This window comes from Capricornis sumatraensis, chromosome 9, assembly GCF_032405125.1.
Source record: "Capricornis sumatraensis isolate serow.1 chromosome 9, serow.2, whole genome shotgun sequence".
In the NCBI taxonomy this organism is placed as follows: domain Eukaryota; kingdom Metazoa; phylum Chordata; class Mammalia; order Artiodactyla; family Bovidae; genus Capricornis; species Capricornis sumatraensis.
This window is the reverse complement of record NC_091077.1, coordinates 39120599-39148172: the sequence shown is the minus strand read 5'-3', so window position 1 is coordinate 39148172 and position 27574 is coordinate 39120599. Positions and strand designations below refer to the sequence as shown.

Below are 27574 nucleotides of genomic sequence, written 5' to 3'. Positions count from 1 at the left end.
GAGGAAGAAAGCCGGAATGTGTAGATTTATGGGCCAAGAGCAGTTTTACGCAGTTGAGTCATTCCTGTCATGTGGAGGCTAGCCTGTGTGAACTCGCCAAAGTGCAGAACGCAGAGGGCTATGGAGCAAATTTGTCTTGTTGTGTGTATGTTTGTGTTTTTCAACCTGGCTGTAAAATGACTAAGTGAATTAAACAGATGCAGAGTTCTCAAGCTGCACGTGGCAAAGACCCCATGGGATTCTGGAAGGTGGCTCCATAGCTACCATGGCAACCTGAAGTGGAGGCCGATGTGTGGCCCAGTGTCTGGGCAGCCACTACTGCAAGCGCATGGAGTCAGGGAAGCATCCGGTAGCAGTCAACGTGTCCCCATACCTCTGACTTCCAAAGGCTGTCTTCCTCGGGTCACCCCATTCCCAGGGGCAACGGACAGGAAACCCGTGAAGCCCATGAAGGAGCGTTGTCCGTGGTAGCTAGGATGCCACCTCCTAGAACTCCACAAGGTCCTTGCCGTGTGCCTCAGGTGACGTGAGGAAGACACTGTGGTGTGTGTCCTGGTGACCCCTCCAGCCAGGTCAATGAGGTCGGGACTAGGTGCTCCGTCCCCCAGACCTGCTTCAGCCTTGCGTTCCCCCTTGAAGGAGTCCATCAGCAGCATCTGCTGCAAACCCCACCGACACAGGGGCGAGGGGGATCTGGGGCCCTGATTGAGTTCTAAGTGTTGCCATATGGTTTTTCTACTGAAGGTCTAATTATTAACGACATATTAATTACCACAGGGGCAATCGGGACGAGATGGCTACCCGGTAATTTGCCATTTATTTTTTTTTCTCTCTTTGCCCTTCACTCTCTAGCCAATCTCCTTCCTCTGTGCCTTTATTTAACTGCCTGCACCCCTCTCCTCCCGCTCCTCCAGCTCTGCTCCTCAGTGGCCACAGTCTCTCTGTGGATGGATTAGTGTTAGTTCTGTGGAGTTGCAAAAGGTGCGGGTCTGCAAGGCCCTGTCCTGGCAGGAACCATCTGCCCCTCCAGCAGCCCTGCAGACAAATCAAATAGCCTTCAAGAGTCTCATGGGCATGCTGAGACCACCCAACACTGCTCTTCCCAGCCAGTGTGTCAGCCCTGAGCCCAGGGTCCAGTGCTTGACCATGGAGTGAGTGCTACCCCTCGGGCTTGGATGTCATCCTCTTCCCAGGGAACAGGAGACTCCCTGTCACAGCCCCCCATGTCCTGTCACCACTCCAGAACCGGAGACTGGTTGGTTCCTGTTTGGCCTCTTTGGAGTCATTACTTCTCAGATCTTTTACAGTTAAACCTAAAAGCTAGCTTATACCTGGAATGGACGTCCCCAGCCTGAGCCGAGTGAACACCACAGCGGAAACACGATGACATGAGGTTGTGCCGCTGTGGGGTCCTGCCCGTGAGAGCAGCATCCAGAAGTTTTGATAAAGACAGTGCAGGGGTTGAGCCCGGTGAAGGGGAGTACAAGGACCATCCTGCCAGGAGGATGCAGGGAGGGTAAACGTCAATAAATTCAGGGGCCTCTCTAGTGGCCAGCTCTGTCCACACTCAGGATGGGCTGGCAGGGGAAGGCAGGGGCAGAAGGTGGTTCCCCCAGTCTTGCAGGAGTCGCCTTCCAAGGAGGCTGTGGAGGGCACTCCAGCCCCAAGCATCAGGGAGACCTGAGCATGGGTTCCAACACTGCTGTCTCGTATATGGATGACCTTGGGGAAGGCTCTGGCCCTCTGTGAGCTTCAGTTTCCTGCTTTGTGACCCAGGGTGATTCAAAGCCTCCCTTATAGCATTGGAGCTGGGATTAATTAAGGCAGAGGAGGTGATAGCTGCACAAAATGTGTCACAAACCTAGCCTACAAGACTTGGTGGAAATTTAGGGGGCATTTCCCTCATGTCTGGAGTGGTCCATTCTGAGTCCGGAGTGGAGTTTGGAACCTCCTGGCTGGCCAGGGCAGCTCCCCCAGCAGCAAGCAGTCTGGACCCTCAGATTAGAAACACCCAGCCCTGCGTGGGTTAAGAATGAAATGTGAAGCCAGCCACGATCCACCTTCATCCCGCAGGAGCACACGGCGGGTCAGGGCGCCACCACCTCCCCAGCAACTTTTCCTGATGCGGGAGGAAGCAGTCAGGCCTCACATTCCCAGACATGGCAGCCAGGGTCTTGGGGAACTAGAAGCTTTTGCTAGAATATTTCACCTTCATGTCTTGGGCCCACTCGCTTCGCTAGCCCGGGAGCTCAGGACAGTTTCCGACAGAACCACTCCTGGCATTACCGTGTTGCCTTTTACACTCCAGGGTTACTGTTTCTTTGGCTGGGCTGGGTCTTCGTTGCTTCGTGGGCTTTTCTCTAGTTGTGAAGACCGGGGACTACTCTGCTGAAGTGTGTAGGCTTCTCGTTGCGGTGACCTCTCTTGTTGAGCACAGGCTCTAGGGTACGCGGGTTTCAGTAGCTGCTGCACATGGGCTCAGTTGTGGTTCCCGGAGTCTAGAGCACAGACTCAGTAATGTGGTGCACGGGCTTAATTGCTCCGAGGCACATGGGATCTTCCCGGACCAGGGATCAAACCTGTGTCTCCTGCATTGGCAGGCAGATTCCTTACCACAGAGCCACCAGGTTAGCCCCAGGGGAGTGAGTAGTGGCTCTTCCCCTATTACTGTCTCCTCTGAGTGCATGACACCCAGAGGTTCTTTCTCCCTGGCTGTGAGCATCAGAGAGGCTGCTGGCTGACTGTGGAAGTCATTTAGCCCCGGTAAGGGGCAGGGAGCTCTACAACAGCTGCCAGAGGGTCCAGTCTGCCTCCCACAGAGCCTCAACTCCCTCTGCCGCCATCCCTGCCCTTCCTCCCAGGACAGAGCAGGCTGTGGGGATGGTCAGCAGGCTCTGCGGGTGACGGGCCAGAGTCTCCCTGCAGAGTTCGGCAGCTGGGAATTGAATCCCACTCACTAGCTGTGAGGCAGGGGCAAGCCCCTCAGCAGCACTAAGAATCTGTTTCCTTCCATGTGAAGAGAACTGGGATTAGGTAAAGCAAGATCCCAGTAAACAGTGGCCAAGTGAGTGGGGTTGTTATAGGGCTGGCAGGAAATTAAGCCTTGGATTTGGGGCTTCCCTGATAGCTCAACTGGTAAAGAATCTGCCTGCAATGGAGGAGACCTGGGTTTGATCCCTGGGTTGGGAAGATCCCCTGGAGGAAGGCATAGTAACCCACTCCAGTATTCTTGCCTGGAGAATCCCCATGAACAGGAGTCTGGCGGGCTACTGTCCATGGGGTCCCAGAGTTGGACACGACTGAGCAACTAAGCATATAGTGTGTGAGGTTTTTGGTGCTGAGCCCAGAGATAGGGTCTGTGAATCTGAGATGAGGAGGCCAAAGGAGAGGTGTGTTCACCTGGTATGAAGTTGGGAGCTTTCTGGAAAGGAAGCAGGTTAGAGCCCAGCAAGCCCTCCCCACTGCCTGTTTGCAGGCAGCGCTGGCAGCCTGTGCCGTTGTGCCCTTGGCCCCTTAGGCTTCTTGTCTCTGGGTAGCCCCGAGCAGACTAGGCTGGGTGAGAAGCTGGTATCACACCCACAGTTACCCCAGGGCTGCATTGCTCCTTTTCCTGCAGTCACCCATCCCCAGTTTGCATGCAACTCCTTCCTTCCGACTTCCCGTGTGCCGCTAGTGATAAAGAACCCTCCTGCCAATACAGGAGACATGAGAGATGAGGGTTGGATCCCTGGGTCAGGAAGATCCCCTGGAGGAGGAAACAGCAACCCACTCCAGTATTCTTGCCTGAAGAATCCCATGGACAGAGGAGCCTGGCAGGCTGCAGTCCATGGGGTCACAAAGAGTCGGACAAGCTGAAGTGACTTAGCATGCATGCAGCATTCCACACAGATGGGTGGGCTGGCCTTGCTTGCTGCTGTGTTCAAGGTGTTCATGCCTCCAGTGCTGGGAGCCAGTCAGCTCACCCAGCTGTGTGCTTCTGGGCACGCTTGTTCCAGGCCTCCGAGGCTGTCCCTTTAGTGGGCCCCCAGGGTGAAGGTGACACCCTGCCTGGCTTCCCTCCATCGGAGGGGAGCAGACCTGTGTGGGCTGGGGGAGGTTGGAAGGGAATTCTGCAGGCTCAGAGTCCATGCGTTTTAGGCTGAAATTCGGACCTCTCAGCTGATGGAGGCCCTAGCTTCCAGCCCGGGCTCTGCTTACAGACGGTTCCATGTGGTCACCCAGGGGTAAGGTGACCTCTAGTGTGAGGGGGCTGGCCGCCCGAGAGGCACCTCATGTACTGATATTAGCAGGCTTTGAATCCGTCTGACCCAAGTCCTATCCTGGCTCAGTGGGGCGAACTGGGGTACTTGGAACCTGGGGAAAACACATCGACAGAACTAAAGGTTTAAATGGGAGGGTACACCCAGAGCCCAAGTGTAGGACGTCAGGTGGCAGCCCCTCAATAATACCACCATCTTCCTCACCTCACACAACCCTGATGCAGAGAAAGACAGGCTTAGGAAATTTATCCACCGACACACATTGGCAGCATTTAGAAAGGAAAATGGCTTTGAGAGCAGTCAGTTTTCTTTTTTTTTTTTTGCAGTGAGGAAGTTTATTGAAAGGAAACAGAAAAGGCTTCTGACATAGACATCAGAAGAGAGTAAAGGAGAAGAGAGTAAAGGTCGTTAACTTGAGCAGAGCTTTATGTACCTTCTAGCGGGCTACCAACAACAGGTTAAATAAGCATTTCAAAGTTGTAAAAGTTTTACTGAAACCCTGAGAATTGTCAGTTTTAGAAAAAGTTTTAGGGGCTTTTTTCTGCAGTTTAGTAAACTTCAAGACCAGCCTCAGGGAGGTTTTTCTTTTCCTTTGTGCTAAAAACGTGTCACTTCCTAAAGGGAAGTAAGAGCAAGAAAAGACTTAAGCAGGGTGGCTGTGGTGAAGACTGTGCCAGCTGTGTGTTCTGGGTTAATCCCGGGTGCCCCTCCCCACCCTGTGAGGAGAGCAGCTGAAACCAAGTCCATATGTGGACCCAGCAGGGGCAGCAGAGGGGCAGGGGCATAGAAGCTGAGCATGTGCATGGGGCAGGTTGTGCACCGAAAAGGGCCTGTGGTCACCTTGTCCACAGCCTGCCTATACAGAGGCCAGCCTGTCCTTTTCTACTGCAAGGGTTAATGAATAGCTCTCTGCTGATGACGAAAGAAGCATGTTTTTTATAAAAACCTTCCCAAAATAGAGAAAAGCACAAAAAGGAAAAAGCAAGTATCCGTAATCCTACCACCCACAGATAAGTCCACTCAATATTTTGGTGTTTGTTCTTCCCATACTTTTTGTATACAAGTTTGTTTTTATTTTTATTATTATAAAAATGAGATTACAATGGACATACTTTTTTGTGACCTTTTTTTTTCACTTAATATAGAATGAGAGTTTCCTACATCATTAAAAAAATTTTATAGAAGGTAATAGCTGCATAGCATTTTGCCATATCTATAATTGATTTAACCAGTTCCCAAGTCATGTTATTTATATTGACAATCTTTCACTCTTGTAGTCAACATGATGGGAATAAATCTAAGCTTATTTCCGTAATTATCTCCTTAGAATAAACGTCTAGAAGTTGACTTGCTGGCCCAAAGGGTTTGCACATGTTTAAGGCTTTTGATGTGTACTGCCAAATTGCCCTCCCAAAGGCTGTGCTGATTTACATTCCCACCAACAGCACATGAACGCCACTTGTTTCCCAAAGCCTTGGCCAATCAAGGGTATTACACTTTTAAATCTATGCCAATATGATAGGTGAAAATTTATGGATGTAAGTGTAAGCATGTATCTTGTTTTAATTTCGAGTATATTTTCATTAGAAGCAATTGCAGATGAAATTAGTTTTGATAAAATTCATGTGGTCCTAACTGCCATCTGGTGGTAGAACTTGGAATTACAGGGATAGAATTTCAAGAGCTCACCAGGCATTTCAGAATTTTCAAGTTTCAGTTGATCCAGGGACAGCAGACATCATGAAATGAGCAGCACAGGGGGAATTTCAAACTCAGAACATTGCCAGTCCAAGCTGGGACCTGTAGAGGAGCCCTTGATTTTATATTTAGAGGTAGTAATCAGCATTCATGTTGATAAAGTGAGTTTGCCATCTCATAAATAGCAGAATTGGCTCTGCTCAACAAATCCCAGAGGTGTGTTGTGTATGAGGGTAGCACGATGAGAATCAGGCCCAGCTGCAGCCTTTGGGGAACTATGGGGAGGGGTAGCCAGCAGCCAATTTACCATGGGATGGAGAGGAAGGGACAACTAGGAGCCGCTGTGGCCTTCCTGCAAGTTTCTTACAACACTCTCCTTTTTCCTCTCCAAACTGCGGCTTCTGTCTAGGACAAAAAGACTTGTCCCTCATGCAAGGTTCAGCCTTGTCTACACCTTGACTTTCGCATAGAAAACTTCTCACCATCTCCTATTTACAACATCAAAATCCTCACATTTCCTCTTCTTTTGGTATTTGGACTTTTTAACTCTTAACACTGAGCTTTAATGACTTTTGGGTTTGTTTTACGCCTTCAGAACACAATTTAAATAGTTATTGAAAATGTGTATTTAGTAAATTTTCCAGAGCTTAAGATTTGTGTATTTGAATGTATGAGGAGAGTGATAGGCTGTGAGGCCAGAGGCACATAGAAATGATGAAGCCCACTGAGGGCCAGTGGTGCAGAGTCCCTGGAATAGGGGAGTGTGCCCACTTCAGAAACACCGTCGGCCATCGTCTCTCTACTAGACAGTTTCCTGGGTCTTTGGACTAGCACCAAACAGGATTGACAAGGCCCCTCCCTGCAGTGATGAGAGAAACAAAGAAAAGAAACCAACAAAACAGTAAAATGTCCTAGACAGAGAATAAAGCAGGGAACGTGATGAGAGGGCTGCCTGGGTGGGATAATGTGGATTATCAGAAAGCTCTTGAGGAAGATGACATTTGAACTGAAACTCATATGATGAAAAGATGTCACAATTTGGAGAGGTGGTGAGACATGCTCCTGGCAGAGGAAAAAGTGCACAGGTCATGAGACTGAAGCATGTGTCGTGTGTCCAGAGTGTGTGTGAGGCCAATAGGTGGGAGTGAGTGAGCAAATGCCAGGAAATGGTAGAAGAGGGAGTTGGAGAGGTCTCCAGGGCTGCATGGAGTAGAATCTTGTAGGTCACGGTGAGAGGCTGACCAAGGCAGGAGGCCAAGAAAACCTGGCTCTGTGTTTACTGAAACCACCTGTCCACAGGGGCAGGCTGCCTTGACAAATGCTGGAAGACTCTCTCCTTCCAGTGCTTAGTTGCTCAGTCATGACCAGCTGTTGTGACCCTTTGGATCATAGCCTACCAGGCTCCTCTGTCCATAGGATTTTTCAGCAAGAATACTGGAGGGGGTTGCCATTTCCTCTTCCAGGGGATCTTCCCAACCCAGGGATGCAACCTGCATCTCCTGGGTCTTCTGCATTGGGAGGTGTGTTCTTTACCTGCTGAGCTATGGGACTGTCCACTCCCATCCCCCCCAGAGGCTTTTCCAACATGCCAGGAACTATAAGGACTGTAAGTGCATAGACTGAGTGTTTGCTGGAGACATGCTGGCCCGTGTTCACACCCTGAGAGATTGATGGTCTTGGCCTTGCTGCACAGAGGAGGAAGCTGGGCTCAGTCCATGATAGGACTTGGCTGAGACACCAGGCCCACCCTCATGGCAAAGCCTGAATTAGCACAAAGCCTGCAGACTCTCCATCACACCAGCCACCCTATCAGTAAGCTGGCTGCAGCAGCAGATCAGGGCTCAGACTGTCTGTGCACTGGCAGAAGGGTCTTTCTCCTCTCATCACCCAGAGAAACAGATATTTAGAGTGAATGTTCTCCTCCTCATCCCTGTTTCTATCTGGCCCTGGGATTCTCACCCCATTCCACCACCCCTCCCCCATTACCAAATTGTTAGGACCCTTTCCTGCTTTCCATTAAAAAAACAAAACAGAAAACAAGGTCTAACTTAAAGAAGAAAATGTCTTCATCCCATCTTCTCTCCTATTCCTCATCCATATATCTGTCAAACTCCTACTCATCCCTCAAAACAGGCCCCAATTATTCGAAATTCGTGGTAGCAAGAGGGGGGAAATCTTCCTTATGATGAAATGTCTAATTCCATTTCCCTGGCCAGGAGCAGCTGAGGGAAGCAGGGAGACCACAGCCATAATTGACCCCCTCCCCACCCCTGCCCCTAGGCATCCACTTAGCCCTTCTGTCCACATTTGCAGTGTGAAACTTGGCCTGGATGAAAACATGAGGGATCGGACCTGGGCAGCCCTTCACAGTTTCAGAGTACATCCTATCCCTGGACACCACGACTTGTGCCCGTTTTGTGGACTGAAAAAACCGAAGCTTAGAGTGGCCCTGCCCCTTTGCCGGCTCTCACAGTGGCAAGCACGAGGGGCCTGGCTTCCTCCTGAAGGCTCTCTAGACCTTCCCACACAAAGATCTTTATGCCACAGCGGGTAAGGCTGTAATGCAGCCAGACAAGGCCCCGGACCCCACAGAGGAAGGAGGAGCTAACTCCTCCTGGGACGGGGAGGCCTCACAGTCGGGATGAGTAGGAGTTGACAGGGGGACAGGGTAGCTAGGCATTCCCTGCAGGACCAACCCAGGCACAGTGAGAATGCAGGGCCAAAGTGTGGCCCACGTGCCAGCGGACGGCGACCCTGCGGACGGGCAGGAAAGAGGAGGATGACGCTAAACGAAGGGCCCCCACTCACCCAGAGGGATGAAGCCGGGTGTGTATACTGGAAAGGCCTCCCTGGCTACAGGGCAGAGGCAGGGGCAGGGTGTGGGGGAGGTCCAGACAGAAGGTGGCTATCAACATCAAGCGGCTGAAACAAGTCCCAGTAAGGATGAGATGAGAGAGGGAAGACTGGAGAAGAGAGGGCTGGCAGGAGTTGCAGCCTGACGCTGACAGGTGAGAGACCAAAACCAGAACTCCTCATGCTTGGCAGCAGCCAGTTCCCCAAGCATGCTCCAACCGGGGCGGGGTGAAGGGCAGGCAGAGCTGCCCATCGCATGCAGAGTCAGTCATGGGGGGCGTCGACAGCCTAGGCCCCAGGAGACCAGCACAAGCCCTGCACTGAAATGTGGGATAGGGGACAGGGCCTCTGCCTGGGACCAATTTTGAAACGAATAACTCAGACTGTTTGGAATTAATCAAGTGAACAAAAAAAGGACCACCAGGCACCATGCATTCATAGGCTTCTTTGCACCCTCATAGTTCAAAAACAGCTTTGATTGTAAACATGTAATTAGTTAAATAATTCATCTGTAATATCCCAAATTCATCTGTTTTTGGACTTAAGTATTCCACATCTCATTTTCATCTGACCCCTACAGGGCTGCTCCCCAGTTCTCCAGATTCTGGGTGGAGCAAATGAAAGCAGATTTCCTGAGCAGCCCCTGCTAATGGTCCCCAGATTGGAACCATGGGGAACCACAGTTGGGCCCCAGGGAAAAGGCCACCATGCTGACTTTCCCTTCCTCTTCCCCAGGGTACCCTCAAAAGCCCAGTACAGGTGCTCCTGGACCTGGGCTCCTTGCCTTGGGCCCATGTCCCTCAAGTATCACACGTGGAGCAACTAAAAGAACAGAGGGTTGAGCTGCTGCTCCTGCCCCTGGTCTCTAGGAGCCCTACTTACCCTTGCAAGCATTTTGCATCTTCCAGGCAGTGGCCCAGGAGCCCCCTGCTCCTATTACAAACCTCCGAGGGAGGTACCATCTTCCCATGTCTAGTTCTGGGATTGCTTACAGCAGGAGCAGCCCATGGGAGGCCAGCAGAGGTTTGTCCGGCTCTTTGCAGGTGTTCCTGTGACACCTTTGCAGAGTGATGCCCTCCAGGCTGGTCTCTGACCCCCTTTCTCCCCAGGCAGCGAAGCACCCTCACCACATTGCCAGGAAGAGCATGTTCACAGACCTGCACTAGGCCACTGGGGCAAACTCAGGTCTTCCAAGTGAGTAGACTTGAAAGAAAGCAGGTATTTGGAGTTTGAAGCTGGTCCACACAGTATCCTGCTGAAATCAGGGACTGGCCCTCTGTCCTGCCCATGCAGTGGAGAGAGAGTGGGCTTTGGGGCTCCATAGACCATGTGACCCCTCTTCAGGCGTCTGGGGAGCCAATTAACTGACCCCATGAGCGCCCTAGCACTGGACATACAGATGGGGTTCAGTGAGTGACAGTTCCTTCAACCACGGTGATCACCAACCCCAGCAGGGGAGCCCTTGAGGCTGAAGGAGCCCCTCCCAAAGAAGTGTCCCCAGCACCCAAGGTGTGGCCCAGAAGGACAGGAGTCAGCTGGTGCCTGATAGGTCAGGAGCGCCCTCTGGTGCTCCCAGGCCAAGCACTGGTGCTAGTAGGGAACTTTATAGAAGAATTCACTTGGCAATTGGTTCACTCAACAAATATTTATTGTGTCCTCAATTTGTTTGACATTTGGGATACAACTAGTGAGACATACATCCAGGGCCCCTCCCCTCATGGAGGAGGGGACTGAGTGGGAGAGAGAATCAAACTTCAGGGCTGAGAAGGTGCAGGTTGCTACAAGTGTCTGTGACCCAGGCCGGGCTTGGTGGGGGTCAGGGCACCATCCAAAGGAAGAGAGGTGTGGGCCGAGTTTGGAAGGCTGAGGAGGGGCTGGCAGATGGGAACTTCAAGGATAATGTCCAGAGAGAAGGTGCACCCAAAACAGCCCAGGCTGGGAGGGAACAGGAGAGGAGGGTCAAGGCTAGCAGGCCTGGAGCACTCAGCTTCATTGACAAGTCAGTTGCCTCCATAAAGGGGACACAAAGTGGAGAGAACTCGCAATAGCATCCAACCTGGGAAGGTCCAGGCTTAACAGAAACCTTGCAAATCCATCAGGTTGCCCAGGAAGCAGTGAGTTCCCTGTCACTGGAGGTATGTAAGCCTGTGCTACATAACCACCCTTCAGGAGGGGCTTCTTGGGAGAGACTGGCCCCAGTGGGTCATCTCCCTGCAAAGGCAGGTCCCTCTACTCACGTGCGTGCTAAGTCGCTTCAGTCATGTCCGACTCTTTGCAATCCCATGGACTGTAGTCTGCGAGACTCCTCTGTCCATGGGATTCTCCAGGCAAGAACACTGGAGTGGGTTGCCATTTCCTCCTTCAGGGGGATCTTCCCAACCTAGGGATTGAACCCACATCTCAGATCTCCTGCATTGGTGGGCAGGTTCTTTACCACTAATACCACCTGGGAAGCCTTTTTGGGCTATTCAGACCCAAACTCGGTGGGACAGGATGGCGCAAGCCCATCTAGAGAAGGGGGCACTTCAAATAGTCACAGACACGCTTCAGAGGCAGGCCTCTGGTGGGCACTGGATCCTCAGGGACAGTCACAGTGGGGACGGGAGGTGGCAGGAAGGCAGTGCAGTGGGTCAGTTACTGAGGAATTGTGTGGCTGAGGAGAAGGTGAGGAAGACTTCTCAGAGGTGACGTGTGGGTCTGGAAGGAGTATCGTGGGGGCAGACAGGGGGTTCTTGAATGTTAGGCCAAGGGAAGCTGCAGCTCTGCCCTGAGGGTGGGGGTGAGGCTGTACTGAGTGCAGCCACAGGGAGATGGTGAGGTGGGAAGCATGCAGGGTTTAAGCAGGAAATTCAGGCTTGGGTCCCAGGCCAAACTGGCTATGCCTAGCCTCGCCAACCTTCAGTTTCTTCATCAGTGGAATGGAGGTAATAACGGTACCTGCCAAACAGGGCTATGCTTAGGGTCAATGACTTCCAGGTGAGAAGGCAAAGGTGTGTGTGTGTGTCTTTTAGCTCTGCCCCATTTCCTGGATTTTTGCACCAAAGCTGGCCCAGCACATTACAGTCACATTCATTCAACCCCTTGGGTGCCCAGCTCTAGTCTGGACACTGTCACCTATAGGAAATCATTCCATCCACACCACACCTACTTTACAGAGGAGGAAACAAGCTCCAGGAAGTTCAGCAGCTTGCTCCAAGGCCTGCAGGGTAAAAGCAGAACAGTGAGGATGACTCCCCACTGCTCCACTGTAGGAAGAATGGACCCTGGGGATAGGAGGCACAGGGGCTGGTGGGGACCGATCCGGGGGAGAGGCCAAGTTCCAGTCAGGTAAGTGGAGAACTGGATGTATACGTGGTTCGGAGAGATGGTTCAGAGCTAGAATTGCAGGCTCGCAAGCTCATTGGTGCATTCCAGGGGCCAGCCAGGTGATGAAACAGGGGAGGCGGGCTGGGTGCAGGGGAGTGGAGGGAGCAGTGGGCCTCAACTGAACAGGGAGGGCACATGCCCCATCTAAGGGGGTCACTGCAGCTCAGCCCAAGCAGCTCGATCATTACCACATCTTTTAACATTTCAAGAGAAGCTGGAAATACAGGTTTTTTAATGAAATCTTTGGATTCTTAAGAATTCCAATCAACCTGTTAATTCTTGCGACTCTTTGCAACCCCATGGACTGTAGCCCACCAGGCTCCTATGTTTATGGAATTCTCCAGGCAAGAATACTGGATGGGTTGCCATGCCCTTCTCCAGGAAATCTTCCCAACCCAGGGATCAAACCCAGGTCTCTTGCATTGCAGGCAGACTCTTTACCATCTGGACCACCAGGGAAGCCCAATCGGGTAACAGTGGGTGACAACCGTGTCACCCATGGAAACCAAGGAGGGCTTACCTCAAAACCCCAGGTTTCAGAGAGGCTGGGGATTCAAACATGAGTGAGGATGGGAGGAAGCAGGCAAGGGGCCCTGCAGACTAAGGCTCAGGGCGAGAGGGCAGATCAGGTGTGTAGCCTAGGACATCAGGGGTCCCTGCAGCCTCAGTGTCTGCTGTGAGCCCTGTCAGTCACTCTTGTCCCCTGGTGTCCTGGTAATGCTGTTCCCTCCACTCAGTCCCACCAGCTGAACTGTGCTGGCCCAGGCAGGCCACTACTCATTACATAGTTTCAGCCACACTGGGACCATCACCCTCTGATCCATCCTGCTAGATCTTCATCGCACCAGAGGCAGCCGCCAAAATGGGTGCCTCAGCTGGTCTGCCATCCTCATTGCCTTCCCTCAGACCAGCCCCACGTGCCTGAGCTGGAGACACCAGGCTGGAGGCAGCTCTCAGCAGATAAGCTCAGTTCACTGATCCAGCTTCCATCCTCCCCAACCCAGTGGGAGTCAGATCTGTCACTCCCCTTCACCCCACCCTGAAACAATTTTTCCTGATATCTGCCAGGGCAATCATGTAACAGGCAAATGTGTAATTTAGGCAGGTATTTGGGGATCTGTTCAAAGGCATAGCACCCCTTCTTCTAGCCAAGAGGTGTAATGGACATACGTGTAATTGCTTCCAGGGCACACAGTGTGTTCACTGATCATGTCTTCTCCCCAAAATAGAAGCCAGCTGGCTTTCCGGCCTCACAAAATCACAGAGCTAAAGAGACCAATGGGTTTTCTAGGCCAAGGGTCACAAAGCCAGATGCCCCTACAGAGCTGGCAGGTCACTTCAGCAGGACGGTAGGCCAGTTGTGAGGCCCTGGGAACTGCGCTGGGCCCAGCAGCTGTTGCCAGGCATGTGAACCCAGCTGAACCCATCTTCAGCTTTTCAGTAAAAGTCCATGCTCCAGATGTTTATGTTTTTAAATGTTGCAACTAAACCAATTTTTAAATGTTGCAACTAAACCAAACCTGGCTCCAGGCCAGCCCTGCCCTCCCTTGCCCAGACAAGGAGTGAGAGGGGGCAGCATGGGAGGGCCAAGTGAAGGGCAGGGCTCCGACCTTGGCAGGCTCCTAGGTCCCCGCACAGCTGGACCCCACAGCTCACTCTGAGGTGTAGCAGGTGACTGCAGAGACCACTCTACAAAGGGCCTGAGATCCCAGAAAGGGGTTCCCCAGAAGGCACGTGCCACCACCAAGACACAAGCTGCAGCCAGCCTGGACGTAAGAATGGGGTTCTTTCTTCCCTTACCCTACAGTGAAATTCAAGTCTGGGAAATCGCTAAGTCCGGACAGTCGTGCTGTGGCCCGTGTGTATGCTAACAGCCTGACCTGAGAAATCAGAACCACATGGTACTGACCTGCCCGAGGGCGCTGCCCATCCACCCCCTTGCCCACTGGACAGCCCTAATGAGAGAGCCTTTGCACAGGAAAACACACGTCCCAGGCTGGGACTCTGGGCCCCAACAGCCTTGTAATTTGATGAACTGTCAACATCTGGGCCATAATTACTGGACCTGGACTGATAATCCTGGTAAGCCCCCCATCCAGGGGCCCTGTTCTGGTGCATTTGGAGGGGGCTTCATTCCCTGACAGGAGCTGTCAGCGTTAATTACAACCAGAAAGCAAGAGAGTCACCCAGCTCCGGCTGGTCTGAGCATTTACTCCTGTCTCTGTCTAAACACGGCCAGTATATTGATTCAGTTCCATACAACAGATACTCTTGCCAGTTGGGAGGCCTGAGCCACAGCTAACAGGGAGGAACAGAGCCAGCCTCACACGGAGCAAACAGTCTGCGCAACTTCTTTGCCTCGGGGACCCTCCAAGGCTTTGTTCCATGGCCATATTGAGAAGCTCCAGTGACGGAGTTGGCATACTCCATGGCCCAAACTTACTTCACCAAGAAACCTCCTCTCTTTTGCCATACTTGCTAATATTTTTTTGAAAGATAGCTCCATGGAACCCTGCTTAGGAAATACCCAAGGGGTGAGGGAGGGAGCAAACCCACAAAGGTAAAAGATGTCGGCGGTGGCACAGCCTGGCATCTCACTGCCAGCCACTCAGAAGGCCACACAAACATCCCTCCCCAGCGCTGCCCACCCCAGGGCCAGTGCAGACTCCACTCCATGCCTGCTTACCTGTAGGTCTCACAACTTGGGTTGATCTGAAAGAGGAGACCAAGGAGACTATCTTGGGACCCATGTTGAACTTGTCATTTGAGAAAAAGGCATTAAAAAAAGAGAGAGAGAGAAAGGCATGACCTCCATTTTACAGATGAGGAAACTGAGGTTCCAGGCTGCTCAGGTTGTTGAGCGAGGCAAGGGGATGGGCCAGCATGGGGGCTCTGTCCTCCTGGCCTGAGATTCAGCACAGAGCGAGGTTCTGTTTGCTTCTACACAACCAGAATCGCCCTGGAGCTCAGCTGATCTGCACCAGGGAGGAGTGATTTAAAGCATAACCCAGGCTTGTAAACAGCTGTCTAGCTTCGTGGAGGGCAGAAAGCGTTGAAAACCTCTGGTGAATTCCACGGCTTTGATCAGGCAGGGGAAGGAGCCAGCAGGGACCGAGCGCCTCCAGGCACAGTGCTGTGGCATCTGACCCACAGAATCACCCGTTCTGTGGGAGCTGAGGCTCAGAGAGGGGATTTGAACCCAGGGAAGGCCCAAGTCCTGCCTTCGCTCTGTTGGCTGCCCAGTGTCATTCCTTCTGCTCCTCTGGTGGGAGATGCAGGGAGAGAAGCAGCCGGGACTGCCGAGAATCAGGGAAGGGAGGGCTGTCTGGACAGGATAAGACCCCCTGCCACCAAGGCCCTGCCACCACCGCATCTGGGGCTCTGCTCTTCAAGATGGCTTGGCTTCCCAGTACATGCCCCTCCTGCCCAAAACCAGCTTGTCAGCAGCTGGGGCACTCAGCCTGGACTTGCTCCAGCCCGTCTACTAGACCTACCCTTCCCCAGAATGTTTCTCTTCCTCACAGAGCACTCAGAGCCAGGCTTGGACCTCCTTCCAACTCATGGAAACACCAGGTTCATCCACACAGCCTGCCATCACAGTTGCTTTGCAAAGATTCAGCCAGGCCCTGAGACAAGGGATCCAGTGAAGCTGGGAACATTGCCTTCTGGGAGACCCACAAGCAGAATGATGGCTCAGGCAAGTCTTACAGGAAAGAAATCTATTTCTCAGGGTATAACTCCTTACTTCACTGTGGATGGTGACTGCAGTCATGAAGTTAGAAGATGATTGCTTCTTGGCAGGATAGCTATGACAAACCTAGACAGTGTATTCAAAAGCAAAGAAATCACTTTGCCAACGAGAGTCCATATATTCAAAGCTATGGTCTTTCCAGTAGTTGTGTATGGATGTGAGACTTAGACAGTAAAGAAGGCAGAATGCTGAAGAATTGATGCTTTCAAACTATGGTTCAAAAAAGTCTGCTATGGAGAAGACTCTTAAGAGTCCCTTGGAAAGCAAGGCGATCAAACCAGTCAATCTTAAAGGAAATCAACTCTGAATACTCTTTGGAAGGACTGATGATGAAAGTGAAGCTCCAATACTTTGGCCACCTGAAGCAAACAGTTGACTCAATGGGAAAGACCCTGATGCTGGAAAAGATTGAAGACAGGAGAAGAGGGCAACAGAGGATGAGATGGTTGGATGGCATCACCGGTTCAATGGACATGAACTTAGGCAAACTCCGAAAGACAGTGAGAGACAGGGAACCCTGGAGTGCTGCAGTCCCTGGAGTCTCAAAGAGTGGGACACAACTTGGTAACTCAACAACAACTCCTTACTTGACCATAGAATTCCTTACCCCAGGCAAGCCTGTTAACACCCTGCAAGACACCAGTGTTCCACGGACATCAGTTTGGTAAAAGCAGTATTAGGGTGACTGTGGGCAGGGCCCATCCTCTAAGGGTCACAGCCAAGGCCCCAGCTTCTCCCAAGATAAGAGAGGTCAGAATCATGCCCCAAAGCTGGGCAAGTCCATCTGACTCCAAAGCCAAGCTGTTCTTTCCTCCACCCCACCCTTCTGTGAGTTCCCTCCTCAGTGACTCCCCGTGACCCGTGGTCACTGAGCAGCCTCTCCAAGCATCAGCTATTTCCCCAGACAGAGAATTCAAGGGTCTGGGCATAACCTTCCTGCCTCGATGTCATCAGAGATGAGCCCAGAGCCACCTCCACAGACCAAAGCCATAGCTGTGGGTCAGCTCCATCCCCGAAGTCAGGCCAGCACCCTCTGGTCTCTAAATATCTGCATGTCACCATTCTATGTTTGCCAACGGAATCTTCTTGGCATCATATCTAACCACGTGCATGCTAAGTCATTTCACTCATGTCTGACTCTTTGTGACCCAATGAACTGTAGCCCGCCAGGCTCCTCTGTCCATGGGATTCTCCATATACAGCTCCAGCTTTGAGTCCCTGAGGAATTTGTAACTTTCCTTCAGCCTCACCGTGGACATTTCCGAGGTTGCTGCTCTTCATGCCCCCTCTGCCATTATTCTGAAACTACAAACTTTATCAAGTCCCAGGAGCCAAGGGCCCTGTGACCCCAAATACAGGCAGGACCCCGGATTGAAAACTTGGTTTTCTGCCATGTAGGGGGCTTCTCACAAACTAGTAAGCTGGGAACCAAGGCTGCACTGTCAATGATCCACTGGGACAGTCTTGGAGGTGGCAGAAGGGAGCATCCTGCCTGGAAGGCAAGAGGCCCCTGGTCACTCTTTGGAGGGGGCTGCTGAGGTCTGGCCTTCAGAATGCTCTCAGAGACAGTTGGTGGCACTGAGTTTTCCCCTCTGGGGTCAAAGCCAAGAGAACGTCCGCAAGCTCCTTTCTGCAGCAGTCATTTCTAGAAAAGCGGGGCACCATGGCACTGCATGCCTCACGCCAACTGGAACTGGGCCTGGCAGAGGGTCAAAGTGAAAGAGGGTCCAGAGAGCCCTGCGTCTCCCCACTCAGGGAGTCAGAGGCACCAGAAATCCTGGAAGGAAGGCAAAGCCTATGAGGCTTCTCCCCAGATTCCCTGGATAGCCATCCATCACTCCTGCTATCCTGGGCTGCTGGAGAGAGAGCATTGCATGGAGAGCAGGGCCTCTCTCAAGCCCCTGGACAATCCCACTGGCTCAGTTTCTTCATCTGTAGGAAGGGACATGGCACCAGTCTCCCAGACCTGTGGCAAGGGCAGACCCTGTGAAGGAAAGGGAGTCAAGTCCAAAGCAAGCCCTGCTCTGTATCCTGGCCTTTATCAGGAGTGTCTTGAACTCATCATGCAATCTAGTTCCAAGGCCAGCTCATGTCACCAGCTGCTGCTGGCGACTTAGCAGTGAGGTCTGCTGTGTTCTGCCCCCTGGCATTTGAAAAGAGCTTCGTTTAGCTCTAAGCTACACCTTAGTCTCTGTTTTGTTTTGTTTCTTGTGATGAAGACTTTGGAGATCTACCCTCTTAGTAGCTTTCAAGTATACAATACAGTATTGTTAACTGGAGTCATCATTGCTGTACGTTACATTCCTAGAGCTTATTTATCTTGTAACTTGAAGGTTGTACCTTTTGACCCTTTCTTCCATTTCACCCACTCCCCTACTTCTGGCAACCTTCAGTGTGTTCTATCTATAAGCTCGTTTATTTTGTTTCCACATACAAAAAGAGGGCTTCCCTCATAGCTCAGTTGGTAAAGAATCCACCTGCAATGCAGGAGACGCTGGTTCGATTCCTGGGTTAGGAAGATCCCCCAGAGAAGAGAAAGGCTACCCATTCCAGTATTATTGTTGTAGCCACACGTTCTGGGAAACAAACTCACTCAGAAGGACAGTGCAGATAGCGGAGTGCAGTTTATTACACCAGCGGGCCCAAGGCAGAGTCTCCTCTTAGCCAAGGACCCTGACCAGTTTTTCTGAAAACCTCATATACCCTAAGTGTACGTGCCTAAACCCACCTCCCCAAATTCCCTGAAACTAGTCTGAACAAAGGAAAAGAAAGATACAATCAAAGTTAACCCATAATACATATGCCTTAAGCCTAGGTAGTTAACAGGGGACAATTATCGATAGGCCTGTGGTCATACCCCAATAAGCATAATAGAATGTATGATTCTATTCGGTTACACAGATAATTAGGGTATTCTTTTGGGCAACAGAGAGTCTAGGTACGAGCCCTGAGGCTCTTCCATCCAGAGGGCCTGGTTTTCTAGTTGGTATGTCGTTTCCACAGATGCTGGGCATATAGCTCAAAGTCCACAGTCCGGCCCAAGATGGAGTGCTGCTTTCAAGATGGAGCCTGTTCTGTCTGTTTCCTCCTTCATTCCCCCCTCTTGATGCTCTTAACTCATAGTATGAGGATCATTCATAGGGATATAATGCACCCTGACTCTCCCACCTCCAATTTAGGAGAACAACATCAACCTTTGGGTTACAATTTCATAATAGATTGCAAAATGAAGGGTCCACAAAGCAGAACTATCAAGGCAACTATAACAATGGTAAATATAGTTTTCCACCAATCACTCTTCACCCAAGATAGGACCAAAGTCCAAAAAGGAAGATTATCATCAGACATAACTTTTACCTGGCCTTTCATGTCATCTAGGGTGGCTGATATATAGCCAGATAAATCAGGAATATATACACAACATTCAACTTTAATTATAGCACAGGTCCCTCTTTGTACTGAAACTATGGTTAGTCTCAAGATGATACCAGCAAGTCCTTGTAGCAGCAGTTGATTGTAGAGCTTCACCTCTTTTTCTTCTTTAAGATGATCTGGGTTTCACGGGGCCCAGTGGGGTCCTTCTGTGTAGTCCACTCGGCGCTCTCCAGGTCTGCGTGGTATGCTCTCCTCACCCTCATGTGGTGGATCCAGGGAGTGACACCTGCAACTTTAACTACCGTAGGGGTGGAGAAGGGAATGGCACCCCACTCCAGTACTCTTGCCTGGAAAACCCCATGGACGGAGGAGCCTGGTGGGCTGCCATCCATGGGGTCACTAAGAGTCGGACATGACTGAGCGACTTCACTTTCACCTTTCACTTTCATGCATTGGAGAAGGAAATGGCAACCCACTCCAGTATTCTTGCCTGGAGAATCCCAGGGATGGGGGAGCCTAGTGGGCTGCCGTCTATGGGGTCGCACAGAGTCGGACACGACTGAAGCGACTTAGCAGCAGCAGTAGCAGCAGGGGTGGTTAGAAAAACAATATTTGGACCCTTCCAATGTGGGGCCAAGGAGTCGTGTTGCCAGTCCTTGACCACACCTGATCCCCAGGCACAAATTCGTGAATCTGTTCCCCAAGAGGGAACGGCACCCTTTCTTGTACAAACTTAGTTACCTGATTTATTTCCTTACCCAGTTGTTGCATCTGCTGTGAAACCTCATCTCCCCTTACCTGAGACAAATCTGTTGACACCTGTTTTATTATGGGAGGGGACCTCCCATACACAATTTTGTATGGAGAAGAGCCATGGGACTGTGGGGTCATCCTGAGTCTGAGCAGAGCTGTTGGAAACAAGTCCACCCAGGAACAGTCAGTCTCTAAGATCCGCTTGAGAGTGTCTCTTTAAGTGTCTGGTTGGTTCCTTCCACTGTCCCAGAACTCTGGGGCCTGTATACTGTGTGTAATTTCCACTTGATGTTTAAAGTTTTGCTTACTTGTTATACTAAGTCAGCTACAAAAGACGGGCCATTGTCCGACCCAATGCTGGTAGGAAATCCAAATCTGGGAACTATGTCCCTAAGCAGGCACGAGGCTACTTTTGATGCTCTTTCAGTCCAGGTAGGAAAAGCTTCTACCCATCCCGAGAATGTACATACCATGACCAGCAGGTAATGGTAGTGTTGGTGAGGTTTCATTTCAGTGAAGTCCACTTCCAGGTGTTAAGGGCAGCGTGCCTTTTACCTGAATCCCTGGAGGTTTCTGTCTGTGCCGAGAGGCAGCATTGACCTGTGAGCAGGCGGTGCAGTTCTGAGATTCTGTCCTTTGGACAGCTGGAGGGCCTGGATTAGGGCATATAGTTCGGCCCATTGAGCGAACCAGTGTGATGGCAGAGAGCTAGCCTCAACGCTGGTTTCTTCCATGACTACTGCATATCCCGACAGTCACTGTCCTTGTTTCACCAGGCTGGTGCCATTGGTGTACAGGAGCAAATCTGGGTCCGGGATTGGCTGGTCTCTCAAGTCAGATCTGCTGGCATATTTCCTTGCAATCATGTGAGGGCCCACCTTCTCCCACAAGAAAGAGAGTGGCCAGATTCAGGGCCTGACAAGGCTCAGTAGTAACATGGGGGTTCTCACATAACAGTCCCTGGTATTGAGTAATCCGGGATGTTGACAGCCATTTATGGGGGTCCCCTCGCAGGAGAATGTTGACCTCATGCAGGACTTTTACAAACAAATCTTGGCCCAAAGTCAGCTTGGCTGCCTCCCGAACCAGAAGGCAACTGCAGCAACTGCCCATAAGCTTCCCAGCCACCCAGTGGCAACATTGTCCAGCTGACTAGAGCTAAGTCACTAGTCTGTCCCATGTCCCCATAGTCTGGGACAACACTCCCATAGCCACCTTGTCCTTTTCAGTCACGTAAAGAGTAAACGGCTTAACAAGGTCTGGCAGGCCCAAGGAGAGTGCTGGGGTAATTGTACCGGGTTTGAGTTCTGTTACCAGTGGGACTTGTTTTGCAAGCCTGAGGGGGGTTGTCTTCCACCCAGACCTCAGGGAATTGTTGAGTTAACTCTCTATCGACTGTTTAGCCTGTCTGGTTTCCTTTCCGGGAGATTGTGCAACCTCCATTCATCTTGAGGGGTTACGGGAGAGGTGGATACAATTTAGGAGGTCCAGCTGAGGTGGAATTCTGGGGGCATTGACCAGAGGTCTCCTTTGCTGGGATTGGAGCCTTCCAAAACGGCGGCTCTACGAACTCCAGGAGAGCTGGTGGAAGAGCAGTGGCTGCTCAGGAACTTCACCTGGCCCTGGTTCAGGCATTAAGGCGGCCTCCGGTCCTGGTGGAGCACTGGGCGGCAGGCGCGTCATTATCCGGTGTGGGGGAGGGGTCAGGTCGTCCCCGTCCAAATCCTGTAGAATTTCCTTTTTTATCATCAGTCAATTTTTGTGTCATTAATATTTTTCCCTTTCCCTTCTGAATTCAGAACCTTGTCCAAGTAGGAGGGTCTTAAGCTAACCCTAGCCATGAGTCAATATATGGATATTGATCCGGGTGCCCTGGCTCTCCTGTGACTACTGTATAGACTACTTCCACTATTTTTAAGTTCATGGTGCTCTCTGGTGGCCCTCCTACTCCCATAGGGGGCCATTCGGCCTCACAGAGTATGTGGAGGCGGTTAGGCTTCATCTTTACCCATAGTCTCCTCCATCCCTTCTTTAAACTTTTAATCATGCACTCCAATACAGTTGCCTTAGATTCACTTCCCCCCATCTTGCTTACCTTCTCAGACCTTCTTCTACTTTTCCTTTTTATTCTGTCTATGAAGTCTGGGAGTTGGTGATGGACAGGAAGGCCTGGTGTGCTGTGATTCATGGGGTCACAGAGTCAGACACAACTGAGCAACTGAACTGAACTGAACGAAGTTCTCAGTACCCTATGTACTTCTGATATTTCCACTCAATGACACTTAAATTGCCATTCTGCCTCCTTCCTAATTGGGGTGAGAAGAGCCTTACCTGCCAGATCCCAAAGGGAGAAGGGGGATCAGCGTGTCTTCACCTGCCAGTCAGCACACCCAAACCAGAACACCATGTGGTCCAAGACTGTTTCTCCCTTAACTTTTAAAGTCCTTTCTGCCTTGGTGGGCTTGATCAGGTGCGGATGAAAACACAGATGGGTTAAATATTCCACGTCCCAGGCCGTCTCCGGAAGAGCCAATTCGTACTCATTTATGTATCCCCCTCCTTCTAGCCTGACAATTCTGAGTGGGTTAAGAATTTCATAGCAGATGGGACACCTCCTTGGGGAGGGCAGAATACGAGCATACAAAAACCAATTTTCTTCTCCCCAAAATCCCCTGGCAATCGCTTGGTAATAATTTTCCCCAAGACGACGTGGACACCACCTCCTAAATAACCTTCACAAATTTCCTTCCTAAGCCCTAACACACTCGTCAACCTGTGTACCAAGCAATCGTTGCCACCTGCCTATTCCAGGCTCCTGTGGGTCTGTGCCCCATCTAATCCCCCAAGGGTGGTGATCAGGCCCCCTCTTCCACCTTACCAGGTGGGTTCCTCGTCACCTGAGCGCTCAGTTCCCCTGCTGCCAACCACCACCTGCTAATGTGAAAGGTCCAGGCATTGAGAAGCAGAATCCTTCCAGAAGGGCGAGCGCCTTCCCTCCTCTAGAAGATTCAAGCCGCAAGGCCTCAGAGTAGTCCCAAATGGGACTTGTCTCCTCAAAGTGAGGAATTTTCCGGCCCATGCACCAAATGTTGTAGCCACAGGTTCTGGGAAACAAACTCACTCAGAAGGACAATGCAGATATCGGAGTGCAGTTTGTTATACCAGCGGGCCCAAAGCAGAGTCTCCTCTCAGCCAAGGACCCAGACCAGTTTTTCTGAAAACCTCATATACCCTAAGTGTACGTGCCTAAACCCACCTCCCCAAATTCCCTGAAACTAGTCTGAACAAAGGAAAAGAAAGATACAATCAAAGTTAACCCGTAATACATATGCCTTAAGCCTAGGTAGTTAACAGTGGACAATTATCAATAGGCCTGTGGTCATACCCCAATAAGCATAATAGAATGTATGATTCTATTCGGTTACACAGATAATTAGGGTATTCTTTCAGGCAACAGAGAGTCTAGGTATGAGCCCTGGGGCTCATCCAGAGGGCCTGATTTTCCAGTTGGTATGTCGTTTCCATAGATACTGGACATATAGCTCAAAGTCCACAGTCTGGCCCAAGATGGAGTCCTGCTTTCAAGATGGAGCCTGTTCTGTCTGTTTCCTCCTTCATTATGGCCTAGAGAATTCCATCAACTATAGTCCTTGGGTTCACAAAGAGTCAGACACAACTGAGTGACTTCCACTCACTCACTCACTCACTCATAAATGAGTTCATATGGTATTTGTCTTTTTCTGCCTGGCTTTTTCACTTAGCATAATGCACTTCACAGTCCAGCCGTGTTGTTGAAAAGGCAAACTCTTTTCATTCTCTTTTATGGTTGAATAGTATTTCTCTGTGTGTGTGTGTGTGTGTGTGTGTGTGTGTGTGTGTGTACCACATCTTCCTTATCAGTTTATCCATCAGTGGACATGTAGGTTGTTTCTCTGTTCATTATTGTGAAAAATGCTGCAATGGAGGTGCAGGTATCTTTTTGAATTATTGTTTTTGGTTTTTTTTTTTATAAATACCCTGACGTGGAATTGCCAGATCGTAAGGTGGTTTTGTTTTTTATTATTTGAGAAACCTCCATACTGTTTTCCCTAGTGGCTGCACAATTTACTCCCATCGGTAACACACAGGGCTTCCTTTTTCTCTGCATCCTCGCCTTCTTATTTCTTGAAAAGGAAAGAATGTTACTTAGTTCTAAGCTGCATCTTCGTCTCTTTTTAATTTCCATCTGCATTATGATTTTTTTAAACCATGCAGCATAAAGAGGGGCCAAGCGTGCACTATGTTTGGGCTCAGGTCGGCAGGACGGACAGACACACTCAGGGCCTGGGCACAGAGTCCGCAATGGCAACCACTCTGGACGAGCTGACTGGGGGTCCAGGGACAGGCAAGATCCAGTGGGCAATGGGACAGAGCAAGGAAAGTTTGAACAGAGGAATACAAGGGCAGACAAGAGGGAGAGAGAGTGGCCAGAGGCCAGGTGAGACCACTGCCAGGGCTTGAGTGTAGTATAGGCTTCTGTGTCCACAGAGAATTGAAGTCCCTGCCATCTGGGCTCCAGTCCTGACTTCTTCTGGCTACCTGGCCTGGGGCAATGCCTTACCCTCACTGGGCCTCAGCTTCCTCCTCTGTAAGATGAGAATGATAATACCTGCCTTACACAGGGCTTCTGTTACGATTCAGGCAGAGTATGGAGGCCACCAATAGCCCCAGAAGAGACCCAGGATGGGACTGGGCCCTCTGTGTTATGGCAGCTGGGAAGGCCAGGCCAGGGTGAGGGGTCTCAGGTAGAGATGCCCAGAGGGACATGGCCTTATCAGGGCCGGAGCCCATGCTGGGTAGATGGGGGCAAGGCCCACTCTTAGTGGACTGCTGAAGAGAACAGCCCTTTCATACGTATCCAGGTCAAGATGGCCAGGAGCTGGCCGGAGAAGACAGACCAGCTCGTGCAGCTCTGGCTGAGCTGCAGATGGCGGGGACTGAAATTGCACCTCACCAGGAGACTCCAGGGCCTGAGCCCTTGAAATGACCCCATTCCCCCTTCTCCTGGGATCCCAGCTGCCCCCAGGCCATTGCCCTGACATCCAGACCCTTGACTTGAATGTAAAGCGAGTGGCCGGAAGCACTTAGGGGACCAGTTTTAAGAACTGCCCTGGTTTCCTTCCTGGAGTGAGGGACTTGAGCAAGGGCACCAAGGGGTAGCCATTGTCACGGCATCTGGGGAGCTGGTGGACGACTGTCTGCCAGGGCAGCCTGGAGACCCAGCCAGGGAAACTGACTGTTTATAGCTGGGCCCAGCGGGCAAGGGTTGGTCAAGACCAGGCAGACCCAGTCCATGGCACCCCCGTTGGATTCCTCTATTCCCCCACAAGGAGGTGGAGCTCAGCAAGGTTTTGTCAGGTGTGTAGACAGGTGAAGGGGAGATGGTGGAGGCTTCTGTGCAGTGGTCACTGGCCATCGGCAGACACCACAAAGCTAAAGCTCCACCATTCAGAGCCTCGGGCATGACACTCATTCCTGAACCACTCAGCCTGGCGGAAGGAATGTGGTCACATGTCCAAATCCTGTGGGGTGATGGAGGCAGGTGGCTTTGAAGGAGAAATGGGCTCTGTTTTCAGAGGAGGGGATTCTGGGCAACAAGCAACACAGGGATGCCCCAGCCTGAGTCCATGTGAAATGTACCCAAGACCATGAACTCCGGGCAGGCTCTGGCCTCTTGTCACTCAGGGCCTCTGGGTCAGAAAACACAGAAGAGATATAACCTCTGTGCTCTCTCTGTCTCTCTTTCTCGTTTTCCAGGGGCCACTGGGTCTGGATGGAAAGCCTGTAAGTGATAACAGGGCAGTTGTAGGTGTCCTGGGCTGGGGCTGCCCCTGGGGTTGGGAATGACCATGGGCTCCAGAGGGAGGAGCCGCTGAGAATGTGGTTCACCATGGAGAGAGCTATCTGACTGTCAGAGCTGACTTCAAATCCAGCCCCACCCGCTACTGGCTGTGCAGCCTTGGGGAGGCCTTTTCACCTCCCAACCATGAGCCTTCTTTTTCTGTCAAACAGTCATATAAACTCTCCCCACAGGGATGCTGGGGATGCAAAAAACTGTGAACAACACTGTCCCTGGTATCTAGTCAGCCCTCAAAACACCTGCCTTCCCAGCAGGCCCTCAGCACATAGCATCCCCTCATACATTCTCAGGAGTTGGATGGTGGACACCACACTGAAGAGTTTTCAACACCTGGATCAGAGGTGGTCCATGGGCGTCCTTAGCAGAATAAATAAGATGCACACAGATAGCATAACTAAATTAATAATTGGATATGGATGGAAGAAAGGATGGATAGTTAGATAGATGGACAGATGGACGGATGAGTGGATGGATGAGAGGGTAGATGGAAGGACAGTCAAGTGAGGTAATGAATCTAACACTGTACAGACAGTTGGATGCAAGCAAGAGTAGATGAGTTTGTGGATGTATAAATGCATAACGGTTGGGCAGAAAACTGAGTGAAAAGTGAACGGACTAACAAATGATTGGAGAGCTGACTGAGGCTGGGTACATTACTAAAGGATGGGAGGAAAGAACCCAGTACCTAGACGGATGAGTTGTTTAAAGAGTGAATGAGCGAATCCAATACTAGCTGAAGAGAACACGATTTGGGATGGAGTGATCCATCCCAGTGATCGAGGACCCTGACCAAGAGTGTGAACACCGAACTGGCCCCACCACAGCCTAGCCCCCACCCCAGGGTCTCTGAGCCCCACAGTCTGTGCCTTGTGTGTGACCTGACCCGCTTCCCTAGAAGTTCTGGTATTAATAACTTGGCAAGACTGAAAGAGACACATTTCCCTGCAGCCAGAGGGTGATGGCAACCACCGTGGCCTGCCAGGAGCCTCCTCCACCTTCTCACACCCCCAGGCCCAGGAGTCAGTGACTCCTCACTGGTGTCTGGGCACAGCGAGGGCTGAGCGGGGAGAGCTCTGTTCTCTAACGGGAGTGATTAGCACACTTGCCCCTGTTCAGAGAGGATGCCAGCGACTGCCCCACTGCCCTGTCTTCCTCATGGTTGAGGACTGAGATGCAGAGCTTCCTTAGGGCCAGCACAGGCAGCTAAAGGCTGATAGGCTCACAGGTCTTTTCACTCAGCCACCCACACCTCTGCTCAGCCTCACAGGCCTTTCTGCCCTCAGAGCCTCAGGGAAACCAGAAGGGGGTCAGCCTAGTCCTCGTCACTCACCCATGTTCTTTCTCTATCTTCCTTCTCCAGGGACTTCCAGGCCCCAAAGGGGAAAAGGTAAGTGATGCTGGAGGCTGTCCGGATATGGCAGACTGAAAAAGGAGGCCAGAAACCTGCCTTTAAACTCCAGTCCCAGGGTGTGACCTTGGGCAAGTCACATCCTCTCCTGGAGCCTCAGTTTCTTCATCTGTGAAGTGGGGTTAGTGGTGCCTACCTCCTAAAATGGTTACGAGGCTTACGTGCGACAAGTTAAAGTACCTGGAGGATTGGATCTGAATTCTTCTGGCACC

The 27574-nt window shown here is 51.3% G+C and overlaps 1 protein-coding gene across 1 annotated transcript in view; it reads left to right on the top strand.

The window, feature by feature from the left end:
• The window catches only part of COL23A1 (collagen type XXIII alpha 1 chain), a 385192-nt gene that overhangs the window by 334794 nt on the left and 22824 nt on the right, over positions 1-27574 (top strand). Inside the window, exons 7-9 of the mRNA XM_068981034.1 lie at positions 778-804; positions 25852-25878; positions 27315-27341. Coding sequence (XP_068837135.1) covers positions 778-804; positions 25852-25878; positions 27315-27341 — 81 coding nt within the window. The remainder of the gene's footprint in view (positions 1-777; positions 805-25851; positions 25879-27314; positions 27342-27574) is intronic.